The 17,863-nt window shown below is 38.2% G+C and overlaps 1 protein-coding gene across 4 annotated transcripts in view; it reads left to right on the forward strand.

The window, feature by feature from the left end:
* The window catches only part of ripor1 (RHO family interacting cell polarization regulator 1), a 76,363-nt gene that overhangs the window by 24,615 nt on the left and 33,885 nt on the right, over positions 1 to 17,863 (forward strand). Inside the window, exon 1 of one of the 4 annotated variants that reach the window (XM_026927220.3) lies at positions 9,777 to 11,338. The exons of 2 other annotated variants lie outside the window; for them this stretch is intronic. In XM_026927220.3, the coding sequence (XP_026783021.3) occupies positions 11,311 to 11,338 (28 nt within the window). In that variant the 5' untranslated portion in view covers positions 9,777 to 11,310. Of the gene's footprint in view, positions 1 to 9,776; positions 11,339 to 14,569; positions 15,412 to 17,863 lie in introns of those variants that run through there. One more of the 4 variants, XM_053234829.1, reaches the window with a different exon arrangement.

A 17,863-nucleotide genomic window follows, 5' to 3' on the forward strand; every position in this document is an offset into this window, starting at 1 on the left:
TCTTTTTGAATTTGTTAATAAGTTTGGCAGCAGTGTCGTGTGTGACGTGCTTGCCATGTATCCTGTTAAAGTCCACTGCAACCTTGCGACAGCTTCCCGATCCAGCCATGAGAACGATTTCAATACACTCTTCTTTTGTCAAAGGCATTCTTAAAGTCTGTCTGAAAAAAATATATAACATAAACTAAGTATGAAAAATTTTGCTAAAAAGTGTTAAGTTCCCCTATGTATGGAGACTTTTGGGACACCCTGTAGTTAAAGGACTGTATAAATATTTTTATATACTGCAGTGCTGTTGAATTCTTAAATAGGATCAGAAGGTGTTGAAAGTGTTCACGGCTCTGATTCAAAGCCCAGATTTGTATTAATGGGCTAATTCTCATGCATTATCGTTTCTATAGAAACAGCTCATTCACATGGGCTTATATATAGTGGACATAATAAAATAATTTTATTGCTGATAATAAAAGAATTTAAAAAAATGTGTTATTTAAAAAGGAAAAAGGATGTGTAATCATTGATATGTAGCTTTCTGTTAGGAGATGATTATTTAAGAATTGTGGAAGGAGTCTTGGGTATCAGCTCTTTATAACAGTCACAGTAACAGTCAAGAGAGTCTTCAGGACAGAGGAGTTTATGCTTTCCGGTTTCTCATTGTCTCATTCAAAAGAAAGAAAAAAAGAGAGATAACAGAAAAAAAAGAGAGATAACAGAAACTAACCTGTCTCATGGTTCTTCCACAATATTATATGTAACTACAAATGGTGTAAAAGTGTTATGCATCATTCATTAATATATGAATAAATAGAAAAATTTGTAATTGTCAAATCGCTGTGGTATAAGCGGAATCAAAGACGATGGGGCATGCTGTTATTAGAAAATAATCCATGATGGAGTGGTGTGATGCAGCTCTATACATAATAAGGTCGTGGACTTTGTAAAACGATAATCTTTATGCTTGCGGTGTGGTTTTTGTCTAAGCTCCTGATGGCTTTAAAAATGGCTACGTGATGTCCTGTACCATCTGAAACTCACCCCATCACTGTATAGCTGTTCCAGACAGCAAGGTGAAAAGTTTGCAGTTATAATATTTTTGGTTCAGACTCTTTTTCATAACAGTTTGCTAACGGTGGCGATGACTAAGGTTTTAAAAATAGTGCTGGACCACATACAGCTCCATTGAATTATTAACACATGTTCCACAGGAAGAGACTGATGTTAGACTGTCCAGAAGAGTGAAGGTTGCTGGTTTGTAAGGAATTATTGTGTACAAGTGAGAATCTATAAAGCAACATATTAACATAAAATTGTGAAATATTTTTGATGTTTCACATTAACAGTGTTGAAGTTATGTTATGTGCAACAACTGAGTCATTACAAACTTTTGATCACTGTTTAAGCATGTAGAATGATGAATGTGATGATGAAATGAAAAGTTTTCTAGCTCTATATCCGTGCTGTACCACACTGCATTCGAGCAGGATGCCTGAGTCTATTCCTGGAGCATCAAGTGACTAATAAGCCTCTTAGTGAGCAGGTGGGGATTAAACAGAAAATCTTGGGTTCATAAGGGTCCTGGAGCCAGATTCTTTTCAACTAAAGCTGTTGTGTGTTAATATTATGTCCGTCACTTTTTTTTTTTTTTTTTTTTACACAAATATATACTTAAATATGTCTGGAGCCATTTTAGCCTTTTTTTTTTTGCCTGATTCTGTTTGAATATGCACTTAACATGTTGTGATTTATTTTCATTATGCTTCATACCCCTTATAGTCATACACTGCAATATGAAAGAAATAGACTGAACAGCAATTCAGTCAGTCAGTTAAAACTTGGTCATGTTTGATGGCAAACAGTTGCACTTGTGCTGCAAGGCTGCTATGGCTAACGACTAATGAAAGTTTGTCTCACCTTAATAGGCAAATTTACCCTTTTAAACAAACACAGTCTGTGCCTTATACCTCGTGTCACACAAACCTGCTAATGTGGTTTAGGAAATTATATGACTTACTGTAACAGTGCTGTAGTGTAATGGGGGGTTTATACTTTGTTTATCGGCTGTAGTAGATTTAAAAGTATCTGTAGCAATAAAACATTGGTCAGGACTGACGGGTTGATTTATGATCGTTTCTGTTCCACTGTACATTTAGAGTAGCAGACATTGCACTGCTTTGGCCACGTTTCTGCCAGTTGGGCTCAATCAAATTAACAATAGTGCAGGTGGATTTACATTTACATCTATTACACCTGTGATATTCAGAAATGTAGATCACCTGTAACAAAATGTGTTATAGTTCATTTCATCAGGCTGGAGCTGCATCTATCCGTATACTGTTGCTGGCTTGTGAGCGATTCTCGCCCCTGCTACGGTGGCTAGGGGCCCTGACCTATGACCTGCTTTGCAAATATGACTCACCATGTAAATTTCTGACATATCTGTGCAGCTAAACATACTTGTTTTTAAGTGTCGTGCTCCCAAAGCAGCCAGTTGCATGAGAAGGATGTTTTGCACTTTGTTGCAGTGTAAATGTATTGATGTTGCATATGTACAAAAATATTGCCTATATGTAATTAAACATTTTACTTTTCAGTAGGTCTTGATGGTAGGACCGTATTCAGTACTTGACCTTTTTTGCAGATTCTACATAGAATTTTAAAGGAACTAAAAATGGGTGTGAAGGATGAGTTGGTGAGGCTAAAATCTTCACTCAGAGATTATAAAAGCAATAAATAAAGGTCGATAATGATCAAGGCTCCTCCCTCTTCTTCTCTCTCTCTCACACCACCTCTTATCAGTCTAAAGACAGGACATGGAGGAAACGAGGTTGTTTTGGCAGACTGTTAATCAGTAGCATTAGTATGCTCATTGGGAAATGGCAATAGCGGTACTGTGCCAGTAGGTTACATTTATGACCATTTTTATGCGCTGCATATGGGTTATGGGTTTGATCTCAGAGGAATGGGAATATTATGGCTACTTATAAAGATATTCCAGTTTATTTTTGGAATTCAGAAAATATACAGTGTACACTGTCGCAAAGCAGCTTTACTGGATCTGGATCTGGATGTCAATTTGAATCCCTAAAGAGCAAGCTAGAGGTGATAGTGCCAAGGAAAAACTTCCTGAGAGGTCATGAGGAAGAAACACTGAGAGGAACCAGTCTGAAAGGGATCTGTTAGGTGACACTGCATAGTGTGACTATAAAGCATTACTCTTTTATAATTGTATACTATAAAGTCAAACAGTACTTTTTGAAAGTTTGTTTTGAAAGGATGTTCAGTATGAGCAATTATAGTTTTTATGATTACAGCAGCGGTTCTTAGATACAGGTCCACAGTATCCAGGTGAGATTATCCACTGAAAAAATGGTGAGACTTGGGCATAAACTGTTTTTGGAAAGCGCATTCTTTATGGTATCCATGTTTGACCATCCATAACAGCAGAGAGTGTTGGGAGCTCCAGAAGGTGAGAGGAGTCACAGCAGTAGAAATGTTTCAGGATCAGGCCAGTGTTCCTGGGATAGACTCCAAATCCACTGCAGTCCTGGCCAGGATAAGCAGTTACTAAAGATGAATGAACAGATGGATGAATGAATAATTCGAATTCCTTATTACGTAGGGATTTGGATATATGTGATTAGTACAGCTGTCTCCTGTACAAGTTATTATATCTAGTTTGTTTCAGTTTTATGCTTGGTTAAGAATGTATTAGCTGCTGGTCTCCTACAGCTCGTTGTTAAGTTGTAATCTGAGGCCTGCAGGCGCTCAGGAACACATGAAGAAAGACTGGCATGTGGGTTATGGGAGCTATGCGCCTTTTATGAAAGAAAAGCAGGAGGCAGTTAGAGAGTGCTGATAATTAAAGTGCTCAAGAGGTTGGTATGCGCTCAGATGCAGTAATACTGTATTGTGTGTGTGTGTGTGTGTGTGTGTGTCACCAGTAGGATAATCCACATGCTGTTTATTAGCAAGCCAGATGTCACTTCCTGTAATGCATTGTGGGATAAATGTGCTGTAAGTAAATGAGGGTGCAGCCCCGACTAACCACAACACCTGTTCCATTTAAAATCTAAACCACTTCTAAAAGGAGTCTTCCAACATTTTTTTTTTTTTTTTTTAACTTAAAGCTGCTGGACTTAAGCTTTGGGAATTTCTCTCTCTCTGTGTCATTACTTGAGGAAGTTACTCGAGGAAGAACGTTTGGAATAATGGGTTGTGCTGCATCCTTCTCTACCATATTGATTATTCTGACAGTTATGAGATACAAGTAATACATTCAACAAGAATTCAGAGCTGTATCCCAAACCACTTTCTACACACTACACACTACGTAGGATGCCTAAGTAGCAATAACACCACTGGTGTAGGGTTTATTTAGTATGCATATATATGGTTTGGGATGCAGCTGAAACCAGATGCTGTGATGATTGACTGGCATCATTGTGACTGTCACAGTTATCAAGTACTAAGTAACTTTAACAAAAAGTTGTCTTTTAGCTAGCGTGCTAGAATTAGCCAGTTAGCTTGCTACCAGTGGCTGTTTGTGCTTTTGCGATCCTGCAGTGTTGTGTTTGTGAAACGCTGATGCTGTGGTCTAACACAAGGCCTTGCTGAACGGGAAAGTCTGCTGTATGCTAGGATGCCTGCATCTCTGTGTTAAGCAGAAATTTGGGGCTAGGTCGTTGCTCCAAAGGTGTTTTTTTTTAAATAAAGAATGGCAAAAGAAAAATAAAGGAGAGACATAGTAGTCATTGTGCGAGAAAGATGGGGTAGGATGAGAGGGAGGGACGGTGTGAGTGAATAGGCGAGTTGAGGAAGACGCGAGTGAGCATATGGGCTAGTGACTCAGGTGCAGTCTGACTCCTAACTCCCAGGTGGCCCTTTTTCCTAATGATAATACAGCTGTGGCTGCGCAGATAAGAATCCCTTTGGTGATGTCTCCAAAACCCCCAACACTCCCCTTTGTTCATCCTCTAGATTTATTCTTTATAACTCTATCACTTCATCGTCAGCAGCTGGTCAAATGTTCTATCTTTCTCTTTACGCCTTCAGATTTTCCTTTCACATGCCAATGAGTGTAAGCATAATTTTCCTTCACAGAGGACAGTTTCACTTTAATTAATTGCAGGAATATTATCGCAGTTGGACGTAGTCCAGTTGAATGGAAGAACAATTCTGGGTTTCCTCCTAGAGCTATAAATTCTCTGAATTAATACACAGAGTGATCATTTTTCACATTGGGGTTAAAGTCCCCATGAAATGGCTGTGATTTGATTCCATATGTTGATGTATTTCCAAGTGCTCGTCTGGCTTACCTAAAAGCCCGTAGTGTTTGAGATACACCACACCCCTACTGAATCTAAACAAACCTGACAGTAGCTTAGTGAGGTAGCTAAATATGGAGAACAGCAGAGAGAATAATGAAAGCCTTTTGTTTACTCTCACTGACGGAGAAGCTCTGATGGTGTATAAAGACGGAGTCATGTTCTCACTCAGTCTGAAGAAATGACATATTCCAGCAAGTTGGTAAAACATCTCTGAGAACTGCCTGTCACATAACAGTGATCTTCTACAAACTCTTTTTTTCATATAAGGTTTATTATTGGGCATTATAACACTAAGGAACAGGTATTAAAAGCTCTGAATTGCCTAATTTGCAACAAATTTTACATTGTAATGAGTGTAATGTAGAATATGAAATAGAAATGGGTAGAAATCACTGAAACACAGTGTGAATGATGTTGTAAATAATCTCCATATATCACGTCTCATGTACTACAACACGACTAATGTACCACCCAGCTGTTTATACACTGGGCCACACTACGATGAAGGGAAGTCAATGACGTCCTCCTCCTCTCGAAAGATAAACCTTGGCCTTCGAAAGGCATTCCATCTCATAATTTAGCAGGAGGAATTTATTCACCATGTCTTCAACAACTTTCTATAAAAATTGGATAATTGTACGTGTTGGAAAGTGAATGAGAATGAGGTTATGTTTGCCATTCGGTCCAAACTGGCAGCCAAACTCTGCCATATATGGACAGTTTGTTTTGCTTGTTAATGGACTGTGAGACACAGAATAAAGAGCATGATGGGACTGCACGGGCCAGGTCTTTGTTTGTAGTGTACCCACGGCAGCTGTTTCAATGCTATCTAAAATAAATATAGAGTTAAGATGCATGTTTGCACGTGAGCATCTGTGTTTGCGTGGCAGCAGAGGCGTTACTGATATATCATGTACATCATCAAAATGTCTTCTGCCACGTGCAGCAAACATATGAGTAACTAAGTCACAGTGGCCTCCAGAATTATTGGCAAACATAAAACATTACACACAATGACTCAATTTTTCCCCTCAAACAATAGACAAAACTTTATCTACTATTATTACCTTTAAAACTCAAAAATAAATGTGCCAAATAACTGGCACCCCTAAGGAACAAAATGCAAACAAATCGTCATTATTTTTCATTTGCTCTCAGTCCCCAACAACTCTGATGTTGCCTTTAACTATGTCCTGTGTCCCTGAGATAAAATACAGTGTACTAGTACAATGTAAGTCTGGCTTTACATTAAAATGTGTTTTTTGTTGTTGGTTGAGTATAAAATGCGTCAACTGTAAACAAAGTCCTGGGATGAGAATAAGACAGATTTTAATCACACCAGCAGTTCTTGAGAAGTGCAAGTCTGTACAAGAGCCAGGGAAGATTATGTACAACAGCAGGATGGTGAGGTATAATAAGCAGAATTGTATCAGGGTCTCATACCAGCATCACGTCGGGCAGCTGGAGTGCACTTACAGCATGACAGACAAAGGGAAAAGATTATTTGGTATAGTAGGTTATACAATACCTGTGTAAGCAGGGACTCCGACAGGTCTTTAGCTATGTGGGCACACATCGACCGCTAGTAGGGGTGTAACGATACACAAAATTCAACTATATAGTGGTGTCTCGATAAAATACATGTTCAATACAGCAAAATTGAGCATTGCCTGAACATGTGCCTTAGGTTTCCATTTTCGTTTGATTAAAACAGTCAACATTACAATAATTATAGTGCAATAATTGAAACTTAATAATAACAGTGTGTGTGTGTGTGTGTGTGTGATTCTTTCAGACTCTTAGCAGCACATAATGAAACAAAAGCTGTGCATTAGAATGTAACAAAATTAAACATGGGTGAATAAACATTAGCGCTCTGGTCAAGCATTCACTGGTGTGCAGGGGTTGTCAGATCTCAGCAAAATATTCTCACCAGCTAACTCTACTGCAAAAAAAAAGAAGGACCTGAAACTAGCCTAGAACTTTCGGATATTAGAAAAAGGAAGACACATTTTTTCCATAAGTCTTTTTGCCTTAACCAACTGATTTCTCCACTCACAACCTTGTTTCGAATTTAGCCCAAGTTGCCCATTTTAGCAGAAAAACCTAGCGCCTGGCAACCCTGCTAGTGCGGCTCAAGGGTCTGAAATCACATAACTCAGTAGTTAAACTGTGCTTTTGTTTTTTTCTATAACGAGTGGAGTCTCATACTTGAAGCTATAAAACTTCGAGTTCATAGCTGTGCTTATTTTCTTTGTCCAGGATTGAATCAAGTCTTAAGTCTCTCAAATGAATTGAGTCTTAAAGCAGCAGAGTGAGAGGGAGAGAGAGAGAGAGAGAGAGAGTGTGTCTGTCTTCATGTTTTTAGCTAGCACATAGGCTCGTGAAATACAGTGTTCTCAGGAGAACACTTTTTTTTTTTTTTTTACCCAGCCGTAGCAAACCAAAAGCGTCATGTCGAACAATATGACATGCTGTATTGTTACACCCTAGCCAGTAGCGATCACAATGTTGCCTCTCACCATCTTAAAAACTGTTGCTTGACTCTTTTTACAGTAGTTTACAAAGTGAAGAGGGGAGCATATGTTTGGCTGGAGGCACTTTTAATTTGCATATACGTGGAATCTGGATTTATGAGAACATGATCCAACCCTGGTTAGACCAGCTACAGCAGGGGTGTCCAAACTTTTTTCAAAGAGGGCCATCAAAATCCCCGGAGGGCTGGTATAGCTTCAATTTGAGGGTATTTACGTAGTTTAGGACTCTTTCAAGAATTCACGAAAGGTTTTCAATGCTTAGTGGATTCCAAACGTTTGTCTGTAGCCATGACTAAATATCATTCTCGAAATTAATTTGCAGGTGTAGTAAGAGAAAAAAGGCTCTTGCATTTTAGCTAAATGTGTTAACACAGTCTGCTGCCATCATCAGGTGAAAGGACAAAAATGCTATGAAATTAATGTTATGTAACGTGTTGGCCAGCGGTCCACCTATCACACATTCTGATAGAGAAGCCGCGGGCCGCATTTGGCCCTGGGGTCAGACTTTGGACGCCCCTGAACTACAGGAAATGAACCCAGCATGCTGTATATTGCGGGTTGCACAGGCAGCATTTTTGATGTCAGCTGAATAAACTGATGTGAAAAATGGCAATTGAGTGCCAGAGAAAGGACCCAGAGTTCAGCGGTAATATGACGTATTCAGGATATCTGCACTAAACAACACAAGAAAGAAATGCCCAATACAGTATTATAATTAAAATACCAATGCTTTAACTAATGCGAAATGGTTTCTGATCACTTTAAGAACATAGCTTAGCTCAGACACACACCTCCAACCTACTTTTAAAGATGTTAAAATCAGATGGAGTAATTTGGCAGTTCTGGTCCCATTTTAGTCATTTCTGTCTGTGTAGTTATGTATCATATTATTTTGCTATACCTTTGGCTATATATAATATAAAATAAACATCACACTGTCTAACACACAAAAAGTAAACGGTTAGACAGACGTTTAGGTAAATTTGTTTCATGTAAACCTGCTTTGCTACATACATCCAGTCATTCAAGCTTTTGTAGCTCCCTCTCTTATGTGCACACACACACACACACACACATATATATGCACGCCTGCAGCTGTATCTGTCAAGATGTAATGACAGCACTGCATTACTGGCATGAGACTGTTGTCTTTTATGTCATGATGACTTCCTGACAGTAGCCACCTTTTACATTCCTTATCTTATCTTAAAGTGTAGTAGTGTAAAGAATGCTCTAATTAAAGAGTGCGGTGTTTCTTGAGTGTGTCCCTGACACTCAGCTTCACATAAAAACATCTGTATGTCCAGCGCAAACAGCAAACTTGAGTAACAAGCTTAAACCTAACCTGAGACACTAACACACACACACACACACACACACACACATATACACATACAGTATATACATAAATCTGTCTTCTCATTCAGGCTGTGTTGTCTGTGCGTGATGAGCATGTATGTCCACAAGTCTGTTTTTAGTCATATAGTTTTCAAACTCTGTGTATTTTTTTTTTTTTAAACTAAAAATGTTGTTCCGGTCATTAATCTCATTATTACCAGCTGGATTTTTTCAATTCCTCTCCAGATTCAGTCTCACATATAACAAACTACTCACTAACAGCTCCCTATGAAATCTTCATAGAAATCTTCATAGATATACTTTATAGCTGTATAAATATATCTATATCAATACCTGTGGTCTTCAGTAGCATACTTATTTATATTATAATATAATGGAATTATAATGTATTATAATGTAATATAATGGATTATAATTATAATGTAATTATATTATGGTCAGTACAAATACAGGCCCTACTGTAACACTTTTCAAAGAACATAAACGTTGTACACAACTCAACGTTGCTCATATATATACATATTTAAACGCTTGCTCGTAGCATTCAGTAGTTTATAAATCAGTATACCCTGAATTAAATGTCTTGGAACATGTTTGAGTATAATACTTCACCTCACAACCACATTTTCATTTCATCATTATTTCATCATTATTACATTTGTGTGGAGATAATTTAGCTACTGTCTCTAAAAGTTGGAGATGACAAGGAAATGTACGGTGGCCCAGAAGTGCAAACAAACAAACAAACAAACAAACAAACAAAAAAATGCAACAGCAAATCACAAACAAACAAACAAAAACCCCACCAAACGCTATGTTTTGAGTTAATGCTGTCGTTGTTTTGGTTTTGCGATCATGTTTCCAAATTAGCTCTTGTGTTTTTGGTTTGGTTGTTTAGTTTTCTTGTGTGCTGTTGTGTTTTTGGTTTGTCGTGTTTTGTATTTACGGGCCACTGTAGAGATGATTATGTTGTTGCCACAGTACATTATTTGTTTAATGATTCATTTAAAATATTTTTCACTTATACATTCGTGGTGTTACTTTGCTTATTGTTTCGTAACACCTGTGCACTTCAGTAATAGGGTTTATATATTTAAATTATATGAAATGTTTTAATTTGCAACATGCCATGTTGCTTTTTTATAGTCTAAAAGGCAGACAAAATTAGTTTGCTTGTTTTCAAAGATGCTATATGGCTGTTCTTCACAAGGTCATAAAGTCAACAGAAAAGACCATTTAATCATAAATGACAATTGTTTATATGGCAGTTACTCATCAGGAAAACTCTCATAGTTATAACAGGTCTAATCAGCATATTAGCTTTCCTTATCATAATGTCATAACATTGAAGCTGCTGTATAGCTTTGGCACAGGAGTATAATATAGTAGAGCGTGTGTATGTTATGACTGGTTGTAGTAAACTTACTGTCTTTCACCACATCTGTATGACGAATGAGGAATTGCCCTAAATGTGATGATAAAAAGATGATGATAAAGCTTTACTTTGTCTTAGCATCTGTGATGAATCTCAACTTGTTATGGCTTCAGCAAGAGCTCAGTCTATCACTTGAAATGTTTGCGTAAATGTTCCGACTGATAGCACACTTGTTCTCTGATGTTAACTGAGCTGATCTTGAGTGAATGAAATCCGTTTCACTTTGTGTGATTTTAAGTTTGACTCATTCATCTCGCCAGACTTTTAGGTCAATTCAATACTTCCTGGGCTAAATTAATCTCTTCAACAGAGTGAAGTGATGTCTGATTGCTGATACTCTGAATGGGTGTTTATCAGGGGACAAAGCTTCGGGACTTTTGCTGGGAGAGGGAGAGGCAGGAAGAGCGTGATGTCAGATGTGGAAGCATACAGGAAACAGAGGGAGGAGGCAGAGAGAGATGGAGCCTTCCCTTTTCCTGGAATAGCCTCTGTTTCATTCTCCCTGCCTTCTCTCTCTCTCTCAAAGCTTTCAGTATCAGAGGAGAGAATGAAGCAGCATACCAGGACACTGATTTCTCTCTGAAAGTGATTGCTGAGGTCATTCCAAAACAACCTGAAGAACCGTTCTCCCTTGGTGTGAACTAATCGAAGGATGACAAGCATGTACAGTGGATATGGAGGTACTCTTGAACTCAGTAGGATCTGAGAGACTTGTCTGAAGATTCAGAAGTTTGTGACTGGCTGTTTCAGTGATGTAATCTTTCCCTGTCATGCTCTGAGAAAAAATTGGTTTAATATCTGACTAAGTTTGTGTTGGTCATGACAGGAAATGGTTTTTTTTTTTTTTGTGATGTAGGCTGTGCAAGATGGTCTCTGTGGAGATGATGCTGATTGAGTTTGGTCATTCACGTGTTTACGTGTTGTGGCTTTGGCCGGTCTGTCATTAGCTTGCTTACCACTGCACTGTTTGGATGCTGTTGTTTACAAGGCAAGATGTTTGTTTCTGATGTGGTCTGTCATTTTTTTTTTGTAGCACTCAGTTTCCCCATTTTGAGTTAATTTTCCAGACTTCTTAAAAGCCAAACTTCAGTGCATTATGTTAAATATCAGACAAAGGAAAGAAAGGAGCGAGGGGGTGGGTTTGGGGCAATACTCTATGGACACTGAGGCAGTTAATCACAGGAGTGCGCTTCGTGTTTGAGACCCTCTGACTAACAGATGCCATTTTGTCTATGTCCATGTCTGTGTGAATTTGTTTTCACTGATTTGTCACAGATTTAATGTTCTGCTATGTAGGAGGTCCCGTTGGGTTCTCGGCAGGCGGGAGTGGACACCTGGGTGTATATGCTTTGAATTCTCCAGCTCAGTCTGACACCCCAGGGTTGACTAACCTAAACAGAGCAAGAGGTCAGTAAGGACAGAACATGTCCTCAGGCACGCTGCTCAGGTTTACCAAAGCCTCTAAGAGCACTCACAAGAGCTAAGGGTCACTAGCTGCAAGCATAGGAAATTATTAACAAAGCAGGTTTTTGGAATTTGACAAAAAGAAACAGAAAATTGTTGCGATTTCTTCTTGCCTAAAGATTGAGGAGGCACCAAAAGAGGATACAGGCATAAAGATGCACATCCTTCTTTTTTTATCTCAGTGGAATAATGGAAGGAAGGATATTTTGGGTGGTAAGGGAAAAAAAGAAAAAAAGTTTCCATATTATTAAAAAGGAAATAAACAAATGAGCATACTCTTATGGTCAGTATGGCCCTGGTCAAAAACAAATATCTGGTTTACTATTGCAGGAATATTATTTTCGTTTTTATCTTAATTTTATTATGAACTATTTATTAATCATTTATGTTCATTAATAAACAAATGAGCATAATCTTATGGCCCTAATCAATAACAAATATTTAGTTTACTTTTGCAGGAATATTATTTTCAGTTTTATCTTAATTTTATTATTAACCATTTATTAATCATTTATGTTCATTGATAACCAGCAATTTTTTTTTTCGTGTTTAACTGTCAGTTATTGATCGATTTGTTGACTAGTAGTCTATACAGGGTATTTGATTATCACTATGGTTGGCAGTACTCTTGCTGGCAGACCAGGAAAGTGAACCTGATGCTTTAATGTTTCTTAATGAGTTCTTAATATGCCTGGTAGCATATTGTTGTTTTTGGATAAAACCTTACCCTTCTCTTCCTTGCGTCTTGTGGTCTGGGTGCTAAGTGCTATTACATGCTTTGGGCACAACAGCCAGCTTATCTGGAATATGAATGGAATGTGGACTGAGCCTGGCCTCAATAAAAAAGCTGTCCATTTGTCAGCATGTTGTCAGAGCCATGCTGTTGCAACCCAGCCCTCATTTCATCAAATATACATGAAGTATTTTTTTGTAAATATATATCCACAAAATGCCAGAGACACACATGCATGCAATTTACTCATTTTGGCAGATGTATTTGTCCAAATAGACATACATTTGATCTGAGCAGATAAAGTTAAGAATCTTACTCGAGGTAAGATGATGCTGATTGATTTTGGTAATTCCTGTGTTTACGGAGTTGTGGCTTTGGCCGGTCTGTCATAAGCTTGCTTACCACTGCACTGTCTGGGTGCTGTTATTTACAAGGCAAGATGTTTGATTTTGATGTGTTCTGTTGTTTTTGTGTTGTCACTTGTATTGTATTTCTATGCTCTGGATGTTCCCATGTCCTGTTTCTGAGCAGATGAGCATTAAGGGTCTTGCTCAAGGACCTAACAGTGGCAGCTTGGTGGTACTAGTATTCAAACTCACAACCTTCAGATCAGTAGTCCAGAGCCCTAAACACTGAGCCACCACAGAATATTGTGGTCCCATTCTCTGTTAGCTGAGTATATTGTTATTAGTATATTGAGAGCAACATAGTAAACGAGCGGGTAGCATAGCCACCTCACAGCTCTAGAGTCCCTGGTTTGGTCCTGGACTACTGGCCATGTGGCTGTTTTGCATGTTCACTTCATGTCTGCGTTGATCTCTTACCAACAAGATGTGGGAGCTCAGTGTTTAAGATGACTGTGGATGACTGATCGGAAGGTTGTTGAACAATGACCTTAATCCTCAACTGCTCACTTGTATAAATGAGATCAATGTAAGTCACTCTCGATAAGAGTGTCTGCCAAATGCTGTAAATGTAAATCTCACCACCTCCCAGAAACATTCCAGTAGGTCTTTAAATTTCCATTAGTTGTGAATGAGCGTGTGAAGGTGGGTGTGTGTGTGTGCGTACATGCCGCCCTGAGCTGGAATGACTTCCCATCCAGGGTGAATTTCTGCCTCACGCCCAGTGTTCCTGGAATAGGCTCCGGATCCACCACATCCCGCACCAGGAAAAAGCAGTGACTTAAGATGGAACTGCCGATCATTTTGTTTAAGTTTTAAATATAGAATTTTTTAAGTTTAAATTTTTTTTGTGTTAAAAGACTGACATCATAGCCTAAAATTATTATTTAAATCCATTAGCATATGCAAAAATACAGGTTTTTAGGTGAGTTCTGTTTTTATATTTGTTTTAAACACAGTATGATGAAGGTTTTAGGTGTAAATTAGGGCTGGCTGGCTAATTATATCCAGGGTGGGTAACAGTGGTCATAAACACATAGCAGATACAGCATAGTGTTGCTATTCTAAACTAGCCACTGGTCATTTGCAGGCTTTGCAGCTTTAGGGTTTATTTGAGCTGCTGTCTTCTACTGGGTTTATTTTAATACACCGTTAGTAAACCTGAAACTCATAAAGGTTCTTTAGTTTTCCTTCTGCAGAAACCCTTAAAGATTTCTATGTAGAATGCTACAGCTGTATTTCCCTTTAAGAAAGGGTCCTAAGTAATCCTTTTCGGTAGGTAAGGACCCTTAATTATTCAATATACCCTTGAAAAACCCTACATACGAATTTAGAGAATGTTTTTCTGGATTAGGCAGGACAGCGATTCTCTAGAGAAAAGGCATAGACTGAGTGGGAGAAATGTTCCCGTAAGTCTTGAGTGTTTATGGGGATTAAAGAGGGCTCCATTCTAATCCATTACCACAAGTGATGAAGTGCATACAAAAAGAAGTCTGATTCACTGGTCTTGTGGTTGTATAGAACATTGCTAGGTCAGCAGTTAGGCTCACGTGGTGTTGTGACCCCTGATACTGAGTAAGACTGATAAGTTTGTAAGGAATTGAGCTGTCATGTTAAACAAATGTCACGAAACATTGCAGCTTGGTGAGAGAGTGTATATGGAGTTTCTCTTTGGGCTAACATGTGGGTATCCCTGTGAGTTGTGTTATTGGACAGTGGGTGGCCTCCATCCGCTTTGTTGTTCTGGAACAGTCCTGGAAAAAGGCCACACAGTCAGGACAATATAAACACCCTGACACACAGGTTTCTAAATTTCACAGTCAAGCCTCAGTTATTATAGTAGTAAATGGAAGGTCATAGGCAAGTTCTCAAATTCACACCATCAGCAATGATTCTCATCAAATCCTGATTTTGTGCCCAGAATGACTTTTCTTCTCAGGCAGGCAGGAACTCAGGTCACGGTAATGCCAGACAGGAGCTCAAGGTTCGGAACCTGAGGTGTGTTTTTATCCCTATGGAAGCTTCTGGGATTGTCTTCACAGTAGGAGGATGGAAAGCGACAGGTTTAAGCATTAGACGGGCTGATGTGACACGCTGAAGATGTGTCGCTTGTCTTGCTTAAGTAGGAACAAGCAAGAGAAGGCTGATCCAGGTAAAAGTGTACATATAAATGAAATCATGTTGTTAATTTATGTTAAGGTGGATTTCTGACCTTCCTTTAGATGCTGTAGCTTGAAGTGTTTTTTTTTTTTTTTTTTTTTTGTAGAAAACAGCGTTCTTCCAAAAGAGATTTGTTTTGTCGATGTAGTCATCAGTAGGAGACTTTATACAAATACATACAAAAGATCATTTGATTTTTGTAACCATGGTTAACTTTTGCACTTGTTCTATTTTTGTAGTATGTTCAACAACAGGAGTAAAATGGCTTGGGGACTGTAGATACACAAAGAGATCTCTGTCACTGGTCAGCTGGAAGTGGTTGTTTTTCTCTATTGTTTATATCAGAGAGTAGAATATCCTGCATTAAGTGAAACAAAAAAAACCCTGCCTTTTCTTCATGCTTGAACTGCTTTGTTTCCTATGGATCTGACCTAGGTTGGCACTGTGTCTATGCCCTAATGGCCTTAAAGCTCAGATATTGCTCTCTACATACCATTCCAAATAAAAAAGTTAGTAAATAGCAGTAAATACCATAAAATTTTCAGAGTCTCTTCTGTCTTCTTCTATTTAGACATTTATATTTCATGACTGCGGGACTTTAATCACTTTCTGATAAAAAAAGTTGTAACACGACTGGTCTAGCTTTGGTAGAGAGTCTGGCACATTTCAGCAGAAAACATGGCCAAAAACTGATTGCTTAACAGAAAGAGGCGATTTGACTGACATCTGCAGACTTTTCCCACAGCCCATTGGGAAACGTGAGAATAATTCACAAATGTTTCACACAATACTCTTGAACAGCCTTTAAAGACAGGATTCTGTTAATCTTTTTTTTTTTTATCTAGTGACTATATATTGCTCTGAAAAACCTCTTTTGTCTTGGTGTTCAAACATTTGAAAGGCTGAAAACCACTGCGTATAGAGAAGTGCAACATTCTGAAGTTGTAACGGAAAAGTGTAAATCCATCTGATACTAGTGTCTTAGGCTGAGACTGTAGCAGTGGCTCCTCTTGTATATAAGATCTGATTGAGGAGCAAATGGTGTTGAATCTGAAATGAGGTCAAACCACTTCTTTTGGAGGTACAAATCTATAGAAAGACTACAGGATTACAACCTTCGAGAGTTATGGAGTGGCTATATCAAAGATCTTTATGCAGATTCAGTAGCTACACTGTTTCTCTCATTCCCATGGATTTAAAATAAACCCCAATTTCCCTCCTCCGGCCACTAATGTGCCCGTGTTTCCAATGGACTGCTCGTCTCTACTGAGAAAAACACTGGAGTACTGAGCTAAAACAAGGCAATGAGTTAACAAGCCTAAGCAGACCTCAGGAATTCAAACAGAAGGTAAAAGTAGGCAGGCAGGCAATTAGCTGATAATCTTCTGACTTCTGTAATGTTGCACCAAGGCCTTTCAGAGTGTTATTTCCTTCTACTGTATACTTGTACATGGCTAGTATGACAATAAAACTCTCTAATCTAATCTCAGGTCAGCTCAAACAACTCTACAGTTATAAATTAGACCTACTAGTAAAACATTCATTTTAAACTGAAAACCTACGAACTGATTAATGTATACTGAGTACAGTTGAGCTGTCAAATTCCTTCCACAGTTGCATGAAAATGTAATAATTTAAAAGATTTAGTATTTTAGTGCTATTCTAAACAGATACAGATAGAGTGAACAGTTCCACATTTCATATTGCATAAACCATGGAATATGAAAATTGTTGCTTGTGACTGATAAATATCTAAATTTAACATTTCTGACTACAGCATCTTGTCTTGCATTCTTACTGTATTCCTTATAGACTATATTCAACACAGGCTGAAGCCCAAATGGCTTCCTTTTCACTTCTCACTATATATGTGTGGCATGATAATGGTTTTGCAACTTTGTCATGTGATGTATGTCTCATAGATATCGATTTTAGGTTCAGTAACAGAAAAAGGCATGGCCCTGGTAATGCCTGTTGGAAATGTTTAACTGTGTAATGTGAAATACTGAAATACTATGAAAATTCAAATAGTACTCTAACATTGAAAGGAAGGGACCGATCATTGGCTGTTTTTTATACAATTGGTTTGCAGAGTTAAAAAGTGCAAAAATTCTCACAAAACTGGTGGGAGGAAAAAAAGCTACACAGTAATGGAATTTCTTGCTGCTTCTTTGGGATTATCATTGAAATGCTGGTCCACGTTTCATGTGCCTACCACCATGTATTGTATGGTACACTAATCATTTTTTTTTCATTACCGCACTCCTTCATTTCAGCGAAAATGCTTCTTGGATGCTGCCCAAAATGACAAAAAAAAAAAAATCTGAGAATTCCTTCTTTCTTAGTATAACCACCATGACGTGCCTCTAAACCACTTTCTATTAAAGGTTCCTTTTTGTCTGTCTTGGAACCAATTGTAACATTGCACTAAAGATATGCTAATG

This window comes from Pangasianodon hypophthalmus, chromosome 6 (genome assembly GCF_027358585.1).
Source record: "Pangasianodon hypophthalmus isolate fPanHyp1 chromosome 6, fPanHyp1.pri, whole genome shotgun sequence".
Taxonomy (NCBI): Eukaryota; Metazoa; Chordata; class Actinopteri; order Siluriformes; family Pangasiidae; genus Pangasianodon; species Pangasianodon hypophthalmus.